Source organism: Harpia harpyja, chromosome 20 (genome assembly GCF_026419915.1).
Source record: "Harpia harpyja isolate bHarHar1 chromosome 20, bHarHar1 primary haplotype, whole genome shotgun sequence".
NCBI lineage: Eukaryota > Metazoa > Chordata > Aves > Accipitriformes > Accipitridae > Harpia > Harpia harpyja.
The window spans coordinates 1,505,469-1,520,189 of NC_068959.1; the positions used below are offsets into that span (position 1 = coordinate 1,505,469).

The following is a 14,721-nucleotide window of genomic DNA, read 5'->3' on the forward strand; positions in this document are numbered from 1 at the left end:
TGCTGAGAGCTAAGGTCACATAGCTAATGTTAATGGGGGCAGGGGGAATAATACATAACAACAGAGCATACAGTGCCTTCCGCTGTGTTAGTTGAATGGTTACAGGTAAGTGCAATTACTTCTATTTTAATTTTCTTCAGGTTTTATATAGGTTTCTAGAAACCATTTATTTTATTCAGTTTCTGACCTTTAAAGACTTGTCCTCATATTTGGTACAATTCAGTGTCTTCAGCTTCAGGAAGAGAAACTCTATCTTTGAAGGGTTCTCCAAGCCTAGGTGATTTAAATGAACATAACTGCAAAATATTTTTTTAAGATTGAATTCTTTATAGGGATAGTAAGACTTTCTTTAGTTTCATGTATCTGCTCAAGCATCAGAGCAACATCAGTCTTTCATGCATTTATCCTTGCACCAACCCTGTGTCCAGTATTATTCCTGTGTAGTTACTACTTACTTACATGGAGTAGCAAGATCCACTGGCTCATGTTGACACTTTTCAGGCAACTGTGTGTAACTGGGCTGTACATAAAGAGCCTGTCTATCCTGTTAAGAGGTTTGTCATGCTACATTTTCAGCTAACAGATCCTTAGCATTTATAAGTATCTTACTGTGAATGTACAAAAAGCTTCCCAGAAATCAGTGGATTTGTTTTGCTTAGTGCTCAGGTGGCTTTAGCTGTGGTAGTGCTGAATGCCACTATTCATTAGTACCCCTGTAGATTCCTCCATAATTGAATTTTCCGAGTATCCTCGATGCAGTCTGTGGCGGGAAAGAGAATTAAACTCTGTTCTTATCTTCTTAAGTCTTAAGCTGGCAGCCTAGTCATTTGACCAGTCTTCTCATAAAAATTGAATATTTATTGAGTATTCCATTTTTATGTCTGTACTCCTATCATTTATTGACAGGGGGGACAAAAACAAAGAGAAAAACATCCAATATATTTGAGTAACGTTTATCATGTACTGGCTATCCTAAGTTAATACATCTGATAGGGTTGAGTAGGGTGGATTATAAAGTTGCTGTGGTATGAAAATAAATTATTTCCCATAGAATTTGTTGAGTGCAAAAAGGTTCACCATACATATACATAGCATTGTTTTCACTTCATATGCTTATGCTGCATCTGTACAGCTTCTAACTTTGTCTGCAAAACCAAAAAGAGGGAAAGATGAGTTTCTGAAGATGCAGCTATCATTTCTACAAGAATACAGGTCACTTCATCATTCTTCCTGCTTCCATTTTTTCTGCACTCCTGGCTAGTCCAGTCGATTGAGGTCTTGAAATGAAGCCTCTTTCTCTCTCTCCCTCTTACAAGCTAACTGGTTGTAGCTGGAGGTGGGGTGATCCGAGCAGCGTGCTGCGGATGCTCACCCGATGAGGCAGTGAAGGTAGCAGTGGTCCCCAGCCTTCGGGGAGGGAACGGCATCGAGGGCTCCAGACCTGAAGAGCTGGTGCTGGTAGACCTGGGCAGGAAAATGGCAAACGTTTAGTGCTCCCTTGGGTCGATAATCTGTTGGATGGCGATTACTGCCCAATCCCGTTTCCACTTCAGTCAATAGAAAAACTGCCACTGCATTGCATAGGCACACCTTAGTCCTCTAGTGTGTAAAACTGGTATTTCCTTCCCCAGCTAATGCTCTGCACCGGGAAAAACTACAGAGCAGCCAGTGATAGGTTTTCATCTCCAAATGGGTAGAGGGGAGAGGGGAGTCTTATTCAGCTCTTCATCAAGTGAGGGGCAAAAATGTATTTTAAGTTATCTTAAGGCTTTGAAAAATATTTTAGATTTACGTTTCTATACTTCATTTCTGGATAGAAATAATATACTTTAATGGATTAGTGTGTGACTATTCAGTAAGCTCATTTTACGTTTCAAAACAAGAATTACTTCTTTATGGAGTTATGCCTATATCAGCTGGCAATTTCATATATAATGTATGTATCTTTTTAGAGATAGAGGTATATACACACAAAAACCCCTCCTCATTTCAAGTTGTTGAAAAGTTTGGCAGCTTAATAAATCTTAGGCTTTAAACCATCATTTAGTATTTGGAGATTGTATAAACCTGTGATTTTGTAGTATTGTATAATTGTTTCCACAATTTTTGATTCGCAATATGCTTTTGTTGGAACTGGCACTATTATTATATCAGCTTTAGGTCTCTAGATATGTCATAGTGTACATGAAATTACAGTGAGCAACAGTAAGTAATGCACGGTTGTGTTCATCAAGTAGCAAATGCCATTGAATTGCTGCCTAGCTTTAGAAATAAGTTCTTGGAAGTTCCGTGTCTTAGGATTTTGACTCTGTTTGCATGCTTATCATCTTAGCTCTTTGCTCTGTTTTGTTTGAGGTCAACTCCTTGGTCTCATTTGTCCTTGTAATATTATATGTCATACAGAATATCTGTATTTGTATTATTTGAATAGAAAGAAAATAACAAGTGATTACAGTTTTATAAGCAATGTTTTATCAGTTCTCTTATTCCCAGAATTTTTTCCGAATGTACTCTTGTAACTAATTCTGTGGAATCAGTATCATCTGTTTTTCAGAATACCAGCATCTTGTTTACTGATTTTAATCTTTTATAGACTTAGCTGAACTGAATGACTCACAGCAGTGTTGAAAATCATCACATGCTTTCATCATCAACATGCATCCCACACAGAATGCATATGTACAGTCCGTGTACCTTACATGGGCTTTCACTGAGCTAAAACTTGCAGCTAATGCCCGACTTGCGTGCTCTTTTCTAGGGTAGCTGGTTACAAAAGCAGAGGAATATTAGATACTTACAGAACAAGAAGGCGATTCAAATCGGACTAGATCGCTAAAGCAGGATCACTTCAAAAGTGATAAAATGCCGTCAGTTGGCTGTTTAAGTCTCAGTTTATATGAGTGGCAGCAATTGCAAAAGCATCAAACTGCTGCGATCCACCCCATGTCACCGGGGAGCTGGCTGGTGCTCCCCCGGGCCTCAGCACCGGCTCTGCTGCCTGCCTCAGCGGCTCCCGAGCTTTTGTGGAGTACAGGCAGCTGCCAGACCTTACAGCTTCCCCTGGCTTACCAGCCCTGGTTATCACCAGGGCTTTGCTTGAAGGCTCCACGAAGTCAGTATGGTTCTGTAGATAGCTTCTGCTAAGAAGAAATCGTGTGTGATGTCATCGCTAAGTATACCTATTTTCATTAGCTCAGTATGGTACCTAGTTTAAGTATTATATCTGGTTTATGTGTGGGTAAATTAATTCATAAAGTTACTAAATGCCCTCTATAGGGAGTGGTACCAGTGAAGCCGAGCAGGGAGCAAGACGAGAGCCCCGCAGCCGCTGCTTTTTGCTGGGTCTTTGGTCCGTGACTCGACCTGGACCTTGGACGGCCTCCCTCGGCGCACAGCCCTGTGGCAGCTGAGATCATCTGATGCGCTCTGGCCAGGAGATCTGCGGGGGGAAATGTCTGGGACCTCTTCCCAGACCCTTCGCCAGCATTAAGGACTACCCAGTGAATCAGCTTCCCTCTTGTTCTGACACAGCCTGGATCCGCTGCCCTCCAGGGCATAGTGCAGAGCTCATCTGTGCACTCAGGCTTCCCTGAAGGGAAGGGGGGCTGTGTTTTACTCTCGGTTTTTGAGGACTGCAATTTGCATAGCCGTGGTATTACCAAAAATCCGCATGTCTTCATATAGATTTTCAGACTTGCAGATGTGATTGCACTTATAGCAGATAGAAATAAATGACAGGCTAACCCATTTCATAATGTTTATTTTAACCTTCTGCCCAGAAATGGTAACAGTTTTACATGAGGAAAACTGCTGAGCCCTGTCTTACAATGTGTTTAAATTACTCAATTTGAAACATCTAAGATGCCCTTTGATACAACTCAGAGGAGTTAGGAGAAAATTTGCCAAACAGCCAAATAGTGGCTTTCTGTCAAGTGCCCTGAGAAACATCCTACAACTGAGCATCTTACACTTATTCCTATTTCATGCACCTTACCTCGTGTACTTTGTATTCTCACTGTTACTCCTTGATTATTGAAGTCTAACATAATGCCGGTGTCTCTAGGTTCGTGTATGTGCATACACGTGTATAGCTGTAGATACCATTTGTGTATAAGGCAGTGCCGCACGTAGTCCTGTTACACCCAGAAGGAATTGTCCAACAGCATGCATTTGGAAATGACGGGGTTTTAGACTTGTGCTTGATTTGGGTTTAGTACAGTTTCAATAGCTTGTATTGCTTTATGTCTTTCAAAGCCCATGTGAATTCCTATTATTCTTAGGTTTTTGCACCTTGAGAAAGGTGTGTGTTTCTTCTTGCTTTCACTTAGGGTTTCTTAGGATGCTTGTGAGGGTACATTATATAATTCTCTTGAAGGGCTAAGGAAGGGAGAACTGAAAAATGATAGCCGCTTTGGAGGAATTGGTGTAGTTTCAAAACCCAGTCTTACTCTTAACTTATACTGGGTTTCAGTTCTATCTGTGTCTTTGTTTAGATTATAATATTGAATAGGTGATGTCTTAGGAAAGGTGACACATCAGTAATGAGAAATAAATTGCTGGCATCACTGTAGAGAGCTTGTGTAGTCATTGCATTTGAAATGTACTATTTTGCCTATCTTTTTCTCTCCAAAAGTTTACATGGAAAAGCACAAATCTCTCTTACACTCTTCAGAATTAATCTGTTCTTGTTTATTTCCCACCCAAAACTGTAATTCTGCAGTATTCACAGTAACCAGCTATAAAAGTACATGTAAAGAGGATTGTTGTGCCAGGCGAGGTACTAAATAAAAGGAGGGGTTCCTGTCTTGATGCAGGGTTTCATTAAAATAGAAAAAATAAAAGGAAAAAATTATAAATACCTAATGTTTGTCATTCTGATTCCAAGTAAGTGCTTTCCAAGGTTTTCCTTTGGTTGTCAACATGTCTTTCCATTTATGGTTAGAAACCTTATTGTTACTGTATAAAGGTAACAAAATTTAATTGCAATACTAGGCATCTTCTTAAGAACGTAAAAAGAACATGAGAAGTCTAAAGTCACTTTGAAAATCGAGAAGTTATGGCAAGTTGATGCTATCACTAGTGAGCAAATATGTATTAAATGTAGGTGGACTTCTCAAAGGTATTGACAGAATTAGAGAAATCTCATCTCATCTCTTAGTATAGTATACCATCATGTTTCTTTACATGGATTAAATACTTTGGGACTGCCAGACTTCAAGAAGTTGGTCACACAGTGCCTAAACTTGGGGGTTTTTGTCAAGTTTGTGATGAACTGTTATGTGTTGTCTGTTGATAACAGAGCTTTCTGATCAGTCCTTGGCTTCCTTTATAACACTGGGATTTCATACGTCATCCTCCCCTCATGCTGCACTTCTAGGCCAGTGTTTATATGTGGTGACGAAGGCAATTGCCCTGAATGTGTTCACTAGAGAAAACCAAAGATTGTTTTGCTGCAAGATAGATACATACTAGTTTGTCATCTGCCTCTACAACCCCTGCTGCTCTTGAATGAAGCATGGAAAAAGTTAGATTTAGAATTTTTAGATAGCTAGGCATTTAACTAATTTTTATACTCTTATTTCTCAGGCAGAGAATGAATCTACCCTGTATGTACGAACAATGCAAACATATGCTTATGGTTGCCCGAGAGCTATCACGGCTTCAAGTCTCATATGAAGAGTATCTCTGCATGAAAACGTTGCTTCTCCTCTCTACAGGTAGGTGAATAGTTAAATACCTATGTGAACAGTGTAAGTTTAACTTGCCAGTATTCTGAGTGTGCGTGTGTAGTTTAAAATTGTGCGTAGGTATCTGATAGCATATAAAAGTCAAAATGTTCTGCTTGGCACCTGATCATATAGGGTTAGTGAAGGAAATTCTGCTTTTAGCAGATGCCAGACATTCATGCTAAGATATTATGGATTGTGTTCAAAACTTCCCAAGTGCAACAGAGGGGCCTAACTCAAAATTGTAATCTGAAATTCTTCAAAAACACATAAATCACAAACTGGCTGAGGAGTTCAGGACCAAAAGAAATGGGCAAAGCTATGACTTCGTGCCCATAAAATACTTTAAAAAACCCCAAACCCAACAACACTCAAACAAGCAAAAAAACCCAAACACCAAAACAAGAACAACAAAAACAAAAAAAGAAAAACACCAAAACAACAACAAAAAAAACCCAGACAAAAAAAAATACCACCACCACCTGTGAGGAAGTTCTGATCCAGTGAAGCAGTTTCCCCCAAAAAAGTTATCAAACTCCCCCAGAATTTAACTTAAAATTGTTAAATACAACTACAGCTTTTTGCATTTGCATCTTAAAAGTCTATGGTAGTTTTATGGTAGGTATCATAAGGTAGATTTATCTAATATACCAAAGCTATCTAATCTATCTAATCTATTACATGATGGTTTTTATGTCTTTGATAGGATATGCTTGTTGTTAAAACAAGTCACAGCTTAGCAAAATTCTGTTGTCTGTACAGCATGAAACGTCAGTGTCAAAATAGTCCTTTTTAGAATACACAGACATACACCAATATGAAACACTGACAGTGTTATTTTTACCCTGCATTCATAGTCGTTGGTACCTAGTGGGTGGTTTTTTCCTCTTCGTGCACAGTAGGGCTGTAGCCACCTGAGGAAGCTCAGTTGTAACCCTGCCTCCGTTGCAATCCAGGGACTCTCAGTAGTAAAGTGTGTGTGTGTGCGTGCGTGTAGGCATGAGCCAGGCACCTCGCCTGCACCACTTGGTCTGTCTGAGCCGTTACAGCGTGTGCCTGGCCTGGAGAAATCCCGTCCTGTGGCCGTCACACCGACACCCACGGTCCCACAGGACTGAGAACGCCGTGTCTGAGGCAGTGACTGTAGTTTCCCTGGAGCCTTTGCTGCTTCTGCTTGACAGAAGATTATTTTTGCTTTAGTGTAGCGACAGGTATGCTAGTATGTTTTAAAAGTATCAGTAAGAGCAACAATGCAAGTAAAGACTTCTCAGCATAGTACTTCTACACCATTAAAAATACATAGTTTTAAATATTTTAGACAGTTCATTACACTGAGGACTCAAACATTCCTTCTTTAATATTTCCAGTGAATAACAGCATTAATTCTTGGAAGCAAATGAGAACTTGGTAGCTTTGGGCTTTTCCCTAATGAAAGCAGGAGGATCTTGCGCTGTAGGCACTGCGAAGCCCCGGGTGACGCGTGCGGGCGGGAGAGATGTCGGATGCGGTACGCTGCCGTGACCAGTTCCTCCCTGGGCCCGTCACCTCGGCAGCCTGGCAAGGACCAACACAGCCTCGCCTGCCAAGCCCAGAACTGGGACAAGGGCTCTTTTCAGAGGAAACTTTCAGCTCCACACTGCCGCGAGCTTTGTAGGAACTTGAAACTTCCCCAAAACTGCAGATTTAAAGCAGTTTCTGAAATCTCTCCCGAAAATTCCTCAAGTGTTTTGGATGTGGCGTAGGCCAACTTTCCTTGCAGGAACTGGAAATTTCCTTAAAGGAATTTCCACGGCAGAAATGGTGAAGAGGCAACACTCGTAGAATTAAGCCCATTCATAAGTGAAGTATGGCAAGCACTGGCGTTAACCAGCAGAAGGCCTCTTTGTTATATTTACAGTGAAAGACAATATATTTTCACATCTCTTTTTGAGTACATACATTGTGTAAGTGGTACATTGTGGAGCTTTGAAAATTGAATAGCTGAAATTTGTACAGCTTTTTAATCCATGACTTCACAATTTTAATTTCTGTTTATTGTGTTTCTGTGCAAGTTTTCCAAGAGGAGGAGGAGTAAAACAGGAATCCCACGCAGGTCTAGACACATAGCTCACACATAGATGTAGCTCATAGGCCTTTTCCATTTAAATTATTGAAGCAACAGTTGACATGTTGTCATCTCCTGTGTAGGCAAGGCAGTCAAGATGCTTCACTCCAACATCTCATGGATGCTGACAGTGTAGTGAGGGTTGGATTTTTTTTTTTTTAAGGACGGAAGTGTGCTTTAGTGGCCTCTTTCCTCCTCTGTTGCTTTCAGTCAGCTTTGTCTCAGCTCTCTCGCTTCTCTATCTTCAGCTCTTTCCATTCACTTCACCAAGGTAATCAAAGGCTTCACATCAAGCATCTTAAGGACCACTGGAGTCCATATGCTTGATTTGTCCTGATTTGTTCATTAGTCCTTGGCCTTTAGAAGGACCATCCTAGTAGGAGAATGTAGGCACAGGAATTTAACATGGATTTGAGTGAATATGGGCCTCGGTCCCCACACCTTGGGTCTCTAACCCACAGCTCTTCATCTGTTCAGCGCCATCTCGATGTCCCATCCCTATTCCAAGAAGCTCTGCCTGGGACCAGCGTCCTCTTTGGCTTGGGCAGTCACTTTGTTGTCCAGTCGCTGTTACTGCCTTGCCTGGACGTGTTACTTGATCCATGTCAGGAGGCTTGGAACTAGATGATCTTTCAGGATCCTTTCTGAGCCAAGCCATCCTGTGATCCTACCCTTGTTCTTCCCTTGGCACACAGACTTTTTGTGGAATCTTTCCAGTGTGACGTTTCCCCAGGCTTTGAGAACACAGGAGCTCCAGCCCTGGTGGTTCTTCATCAGGGCACTTCCAGGGCTTAGTGTTGTTGCCTCCATGGTCTGGTTCCCTTCCCTCTATTTCTTGTAGGGTTGCCTTTGGGGGTGTTTTATTTTTATTTTGCCAGCAGTCCTATACTATTTGTTCAACTAGTCATCTGTCTCAGTTTCTGCTCTCTTTCCTTATCTCTCAGCTATCATTTCATTAAGTCCAAGTCCTTTTCCTTTTCGTCATTTTTGTGTAACTAACGTAAGAGAACTTAAATAATGACACAGTTCATAGATGTATAATGTCTTAAAGGTTCATATCAATGTTACAGTTCCTAAGGAAGGCCTGAAGAGTCAATCTTTGTTTGAAGAAATCCGTATGACGTACATTAAAGAGCTGGGAAAGGCCATAGTGAAGAGAGAAGGGAACTCAAGCCAGAACTGGCAGCGATTCTATCAACTGACTAAACTGTTGGACTCTATGCATGATGTAAGTTCTTAAAGGAATGCTGTAGACGTTCCAGATAAATAAGTTTGGGGATATGACAGTAATCTCCTCTATCCTTCTATTTAAAGGGATAAATATCTGGGAGGGGTGGGGTGGAGGAGGTCGTCATGCTCCCCTACTGTCTAACTAAAGGCTAATTTAAAGAGGTGAACATGGTGCTTTCGGGCTACTTTTGCAGTGGACTCCCCAGCAATTAATTTTATAATTAATACAATTTTCAGTGTCTTTAGTTTTTAGAAACGATGTTGCTTTAAAATGGAGGAACTCGGAAACTGTAAATGATTTTGCAGTAGTAGCAGAGATGTGAAGTTTAAAAACAGTACTATCTCAGAGACAAACTATTCAAGAATCTGTGGAATTGTTTGAAAATACATTAAAATAATGCATCAGTGCTATTTTCAGTATTAGTAGCGGTCTAATTTTGCAAGGAATTTCAGAATTCAAGCTGTCTCCTTTTTGCGATATGTACTCTAAATTGTGCATATAGTAGAAAGTAGTCCAAGTAGTCTTTAAGCTGGATAAGGCAAAGGAAACTTTGACACCTCAAAATTTTTTCTTGTTAGTGTAACAAGCACCTGGAAAGATCTTATTAAGCTTATCCGTATGTATGTTATTTATATGCTAGAATGGGAATTGATACAAAATCTCTTCAGTATTTGTAAAGATCTTGCCCAATCTCTTCACTTCTTCTATATTAGAATGCCATTTACAAGACTTACGATTAAATTGAGGATAACTGTGCATGTCTGCCCTGCGTTGCAAGTTATTATCTGAGCAGGGTGTGAGGCGTACTTAGGGCAGGTAGCTGGCCTGCGCATTGTAGCACAGGCAGAAGTTAGGAAAAAGGAAGGATGTAGGTTAATAGTTCTTCTGTATGTATTCGTGTGAAAGTAATTCTTTGCTTTATCACTTGTAGGTGGTTGAAAGTCTTCTGAGCTTTTGCTTCCAGACATTTTTGGATAAATCCACGAGTATTGAGTTCCCAGAAATGTTGGCAGAAATCATCAGCAATCAGATACCAAAATATTCAAATGGAAATATCAAGAAGCTCTTATTTCATCAAAAGTGACTGCCTTAATACAAAAGGGTTGCCTTAAGAAAATGTCAAATGATCGCGCTTTTTTTTTGTAAACAAAAAACCTACAGAACTTGTTAATTTTGTCCTTGCAGCGTGTTCCTTTTGTAATTATGCACTACATGTGGTTTACAGAGGGCCAAGATTTAGGCTATAGAAGCAGCGGATTTCTCACATTTGGTAAATAACTGGGGAGAAAGGAAAGGAAAATAGATCTTATTTGTCAGAAATTATATCTCTCCCCTCGTGCAACATCCATGGATGCATCAAAACCACCGGTGACAAGATCTGAGGCTGTGTTACGAACATTCTGCTAATTAATTTCTGCAGTTGGCTGGAGACAATTTTCTAGGCTTTTTTTTTTTTTTTTTTAGTAAAGTGTTTTGGATTTTTTTTTTTTTTTAAAGTTAAGGTAGCATTTTGGTTTATGCATGTAACCTGAAGAAAGTTTACAAGTGTATATCAGAAAAGGGAAGTTGTGCCTTTTATAGCTATTACTGTCTGGTTTTAGCAATTTCCTTTAACTTTATATACCGTGAACTAGGCTTGTTCATTTTTTCTTACATAATTTTTTTGTAATACTTCAAGATGCCTATTGTACAGCTGGTTTTTTAAGGTGGGGCAGCTCGTAGCTTTCCTAAATGACCTCTAGACCGTAATCTTTGAGTATATTCATGTGAAAATGGGTTGGGCTTTTCTAACCTAATAGCTTTGAACTGTCAAAGTGACCATAAAAATTTGGCATTTTTTAAGGGCCAGGGTGGGTGGGAGAACACTCTCAAATCTAATTTAAATAGATGCCAATGAAACAAATACTTTTGGTATATGTGCAAAAGTGTTGGATATGCAGATTCATAGAAAATTAACCCAGTCCTAACTGGATGTAAATGAGCAGGTTATTTTATATATTGAAAAAAAAAAAAGCCTGATTTTTGCATATAGTGCAACAGCCATAACTATAAGAGTCATGGGCTGCATTGATGCCAAGAAGATCAGTCCTGACTGCCCATCAGGAAATTTTCAGGAAAATATGCATAGCTTAAGAAAAGCTTACTTCTGTGTGGAGAAACTCACATTTTCTATACACTTAAATCTGTCATCATACAAGTATATATGGAGAAATACCATTGACTTAAGAGGCAGATGTGTAATTATGCCCAGTGGTTTGGTTTTGTTCTGTTTTCTTGTATCGATTCTAGAGATCTTTTCTTCGGTGAGATGTTTACCGTCATGCAGGCAGTAAAGCAGAGCAGCTGCGCTGACTGACTGTAACTCTGGATATACAGGCTCCAAACTCGTGTGGTTAGAGACCCATTTTCACATCTCCACCTGTCACTGACCGGTTCATCCTCTTTCCTGGAGAGCAGGAAAGCTCCGCTACTGATTTCGTGGTCTTAGAGTCGTATGTCAAATTTTCTGTCTTTGTAAGGCTGCATCCCTTCATATCGAATTACTAGCGTGCCATAAAATTACCATAGGTCTTGTGAATTTCTCCTTGTTGCCATTGATAACTATATTTTAAAACGTTTAGAAGCTGTAGTAGCCTTTTCTACGTGCACCTTAACAATTTTCTGTATCTCAAAATTTAAATATTTACTAAGCCACTCTAAAATTTGATTTTTACTCAAAGTGGCCAGATTATTTGTGTAATAGAAATGAGAAAGATCATCTGATAAAATACAAAACCTAATATATTTTTATATTTAGTTATAGTTTCAAATATGTATAATCGGTATATTCGCTGATCGGAGAAAAGAAGGGAAGGGCTACTGCAGCTTTAAAAGCAATTTATTAAATGATTGTAAAATAGCTTGTATAGTGTATAATAAGGATGATTTTTAGATGACAGATTGCTTTATCATGATACATGTAATTATATTTTTTGTAGGGGTCACAAGTATGCTGAATGGTAACCCGTACAAGTTGTGGTTTGTCTGGAGGTAGTACTGAAGGCATCGGTGTTTAGTATCCAAAGAAGTACTCTGTTTAGAAAGGAAAACCTGTGTTCAGTGGATGTTTTTAGGGTTGATTTTATGTTTATCAAATCACTGTGTAAAAATTCAAGTTGGAGCTTGGATGAAATACTCCTATCTGTATGGTTGGTTACCATTCACGATTCGTTGCTAAATCAGACCTCCGCTGCAAAAAATGTAAGCCAGAAAGATGCGTGTGTGCGCATGCATACATACAGCTTTGAACATACGGGGTTAATTTCATATACAGCCTCACCTACCACAGCAAAAACAGCTTGAAAAATTTGGCAATAATAGGCATACAGGTACCAGCAATATGTAAATATAGAGCATAGGTTGTTCTCAATACACTAGTACATTTCTATTGTTCAGCAAAAGTTTGTTTCCAAGTGAAATAAGAAACTAAATTTTCATCCTTTCTTAAATCTCTTTTTGAATGTTATACCTATTAAAAAAAGATACTATATTCAGTACTTTGGAGTAAAATATCATCTTTAATAAAAAAAAACGTAATCGTTCTCTTCTCTTTGATCTGTAAAGAATATGTACATTTTGTAACAGTTAAGGTAAAGTTCAGTATTTTAATTACTACTTTCAGCCCAACTCAATGAGAATATTCACGCGACCTGTTTGAGATACAGATAGGAGTTTCATACTGTTTGGTTTCAGGTGGGCTCTTCGGTTAAAAGGAAAACTGTTTTTACTTTAGAGAATGTTTTTAAAAATTGCATCCCCAGATACCTCGATTTGAGCTTGCGTGAAAGAGTGGGTGCGGGTGTGCATGCGTGCACGTGTGCAAGCATTTGCGCATTTGTATACACAAAGATACAAAACTTTTTTTTCTCTTTTTGCCAGCAGAAAAGTAACTGCAGTGAGCACGAACAAATTATCACCACCTTGAGAGAACTGGTAACATAGGAGAAGAGAGGCTCTCTACCCCCTTTTTGTCTATATGCCTGTATATTCATTTTTAGCTTATGGGTTTAAGGAGAAAAATAAAAAAAAAAATAAAGAGGAAACTGTGATGTTAGAAGAAAGCAATCGTCCTGTACGTGCTGTTGAGTTTTAAACTTCACAATTAAAAATACGTAGTGCTTTAGTAGGCAGTGAGAAGTCCATGTTCTGTGTATCCGTAGTCCTTGTAGCAGTGGGTAGTATCTGCACTCTGGATAAAGCAGGGAGAATTCTGACTTCGTCTCTTCAGTGCCTTATCACAAAGTGCATGCATCCGACCGAGGGACGGCCGCCGCCGGCAGCTCAGGACACACACGTGCTGCGTGGTGGAACTTGCACATAACGAACGCTAGGAATGGCCTTACGTAGGAGCAGCCAGGGAGCGGGGATGGAGAGGAGCTGCTGTCGGTCTCGCACAGCCGGGGTATCGCCCCCGCAACGGCGGCAGAAACCGAGGGGGTTAGGAGCTTTGCAGCTGGGAGGGAGGGGGCTGGGAATGGGTGCCAGTGGAAGCCGAAAAAGGACCTCGCCATTTTCACGGGAGAAGGTAGAAAACGGGAGGAAGTGCCTGGATGAACGTCAGCTCAATCCCGTTTCCCGTAGTCGAACTTCAGCGAGTGAGGACTTCAGGGCCATACCTTAGAGTGAGATTTTTAAAAGACCATATGTATTACATACTAGTTAAGCTCTATCCCTAGTCCAGCCTGCAACCGGGTGTTGCTGAGCCATCGATGTTACATAGGAACCAAATTTTCAGGAAAGGATTAGGGCCTCTTTAAAACAGCAAGAAGCACTCGTTTTCTGATGAAAGGCTGTGTGTATGAAAATATCCCCCACCTCCAAACTAACTCGCGTAACAGCATAGAGTCAGCGATGTGTCATTATTCTATTTTGTATATTAAACAAAAGATATATACTGGGGACAAATCCTATATCATACCGGTGTATGGCATTATTAAAAAATCATTATTTTTATCACAGTAATTTTAAACAGCATAAAAAAAATTAAACCAGTGACTCCTGTTTAAAAATAAAAGTTGTAGTTTTTTATTCATGCTGAATAATTCTGTAGTAACAAGTCTGTAGTTTTCACCTACTCAGTGAAATGTTGGACTGTAAAAGCTTGTGTGGAATTGTTGAACATTTATTTTTTCATTTAAATTTGCTGTTCTGGTAATACAAAGCCACACATCTGTACAGAAGTTGCAGTAAATGTGAGCCATTTACAGCAATGCCGAATAATGGACAGAAACCATATAATAAAATTCTGCTTTTTTCATTAAATGGCTCCAAAATGCTTTTGTAGAGTTTTTGCTGTGTACCTGGAAAGGATTGGTTCTGACAACCGAGTCTGTTTATGTTGTTTTCGTTATTCACCTCATGCAAAATTTATTTATACTAAAGCTAATTGCTGCCATAGCTAAGTTCTAGAGTGGGGGAATTTCTGAGAATTAAGTTCAGATTAACAATTTAATTGAAAATCATTACTTGCATTTCCCAAACCTTGCCGGATTTGCCATTGCATACATAACATCCATTTTCTGGAGGGGAGTCTGTACCACAGTTTTCTAATCAAATCAGCAGGGCTGTGCATCTGAGCAAATTGACTTGTGCACACATCAGATAGATGGGTGTAAAGCTGT

At 39.6% G+C, this 14,721-nt stretch overlaps 1 protein-coding gene across 4 annotated transcripts in view; it reads left to right on the forward strand.

Annotated features, from left to right (window-relative positions):
* The window catches only part of NR3C1 (nuclear receptor subfamily 3 group C member 1), a 73,790-nt gene extending 59,428 nt beyond the window's left edge, over nucleotides 1-14,362 (forward strand). For all 4 annotated transcript variants that reach the window (XM_052816281.1, XM_052816280.1, XM_052816283.1 and 1 more), the window contains 3 exons: nucleotides 5,587-5,717; nucleotides 8,901-9,058; nucleotides 9,993-14,362. In XM_052816281.1, the coding sequence (XP_052672241.1) occupies nucleotides 5,587-5,717; nucleotides 8,901-9,058; nucleotides 9,993-10,145 (442 nt within the window). In that variant the 3' untranslated portion in view covers nucleotides 10,146-14,362. The remainder of the gene's footprint in view (nucleotides 1-5,586; nucleotides 5,718-8,900; nucleotides 9,059-9,992) is intronic.
* Nucleotides 14,363-14,721: the final 359 nt, after the last annotated feature.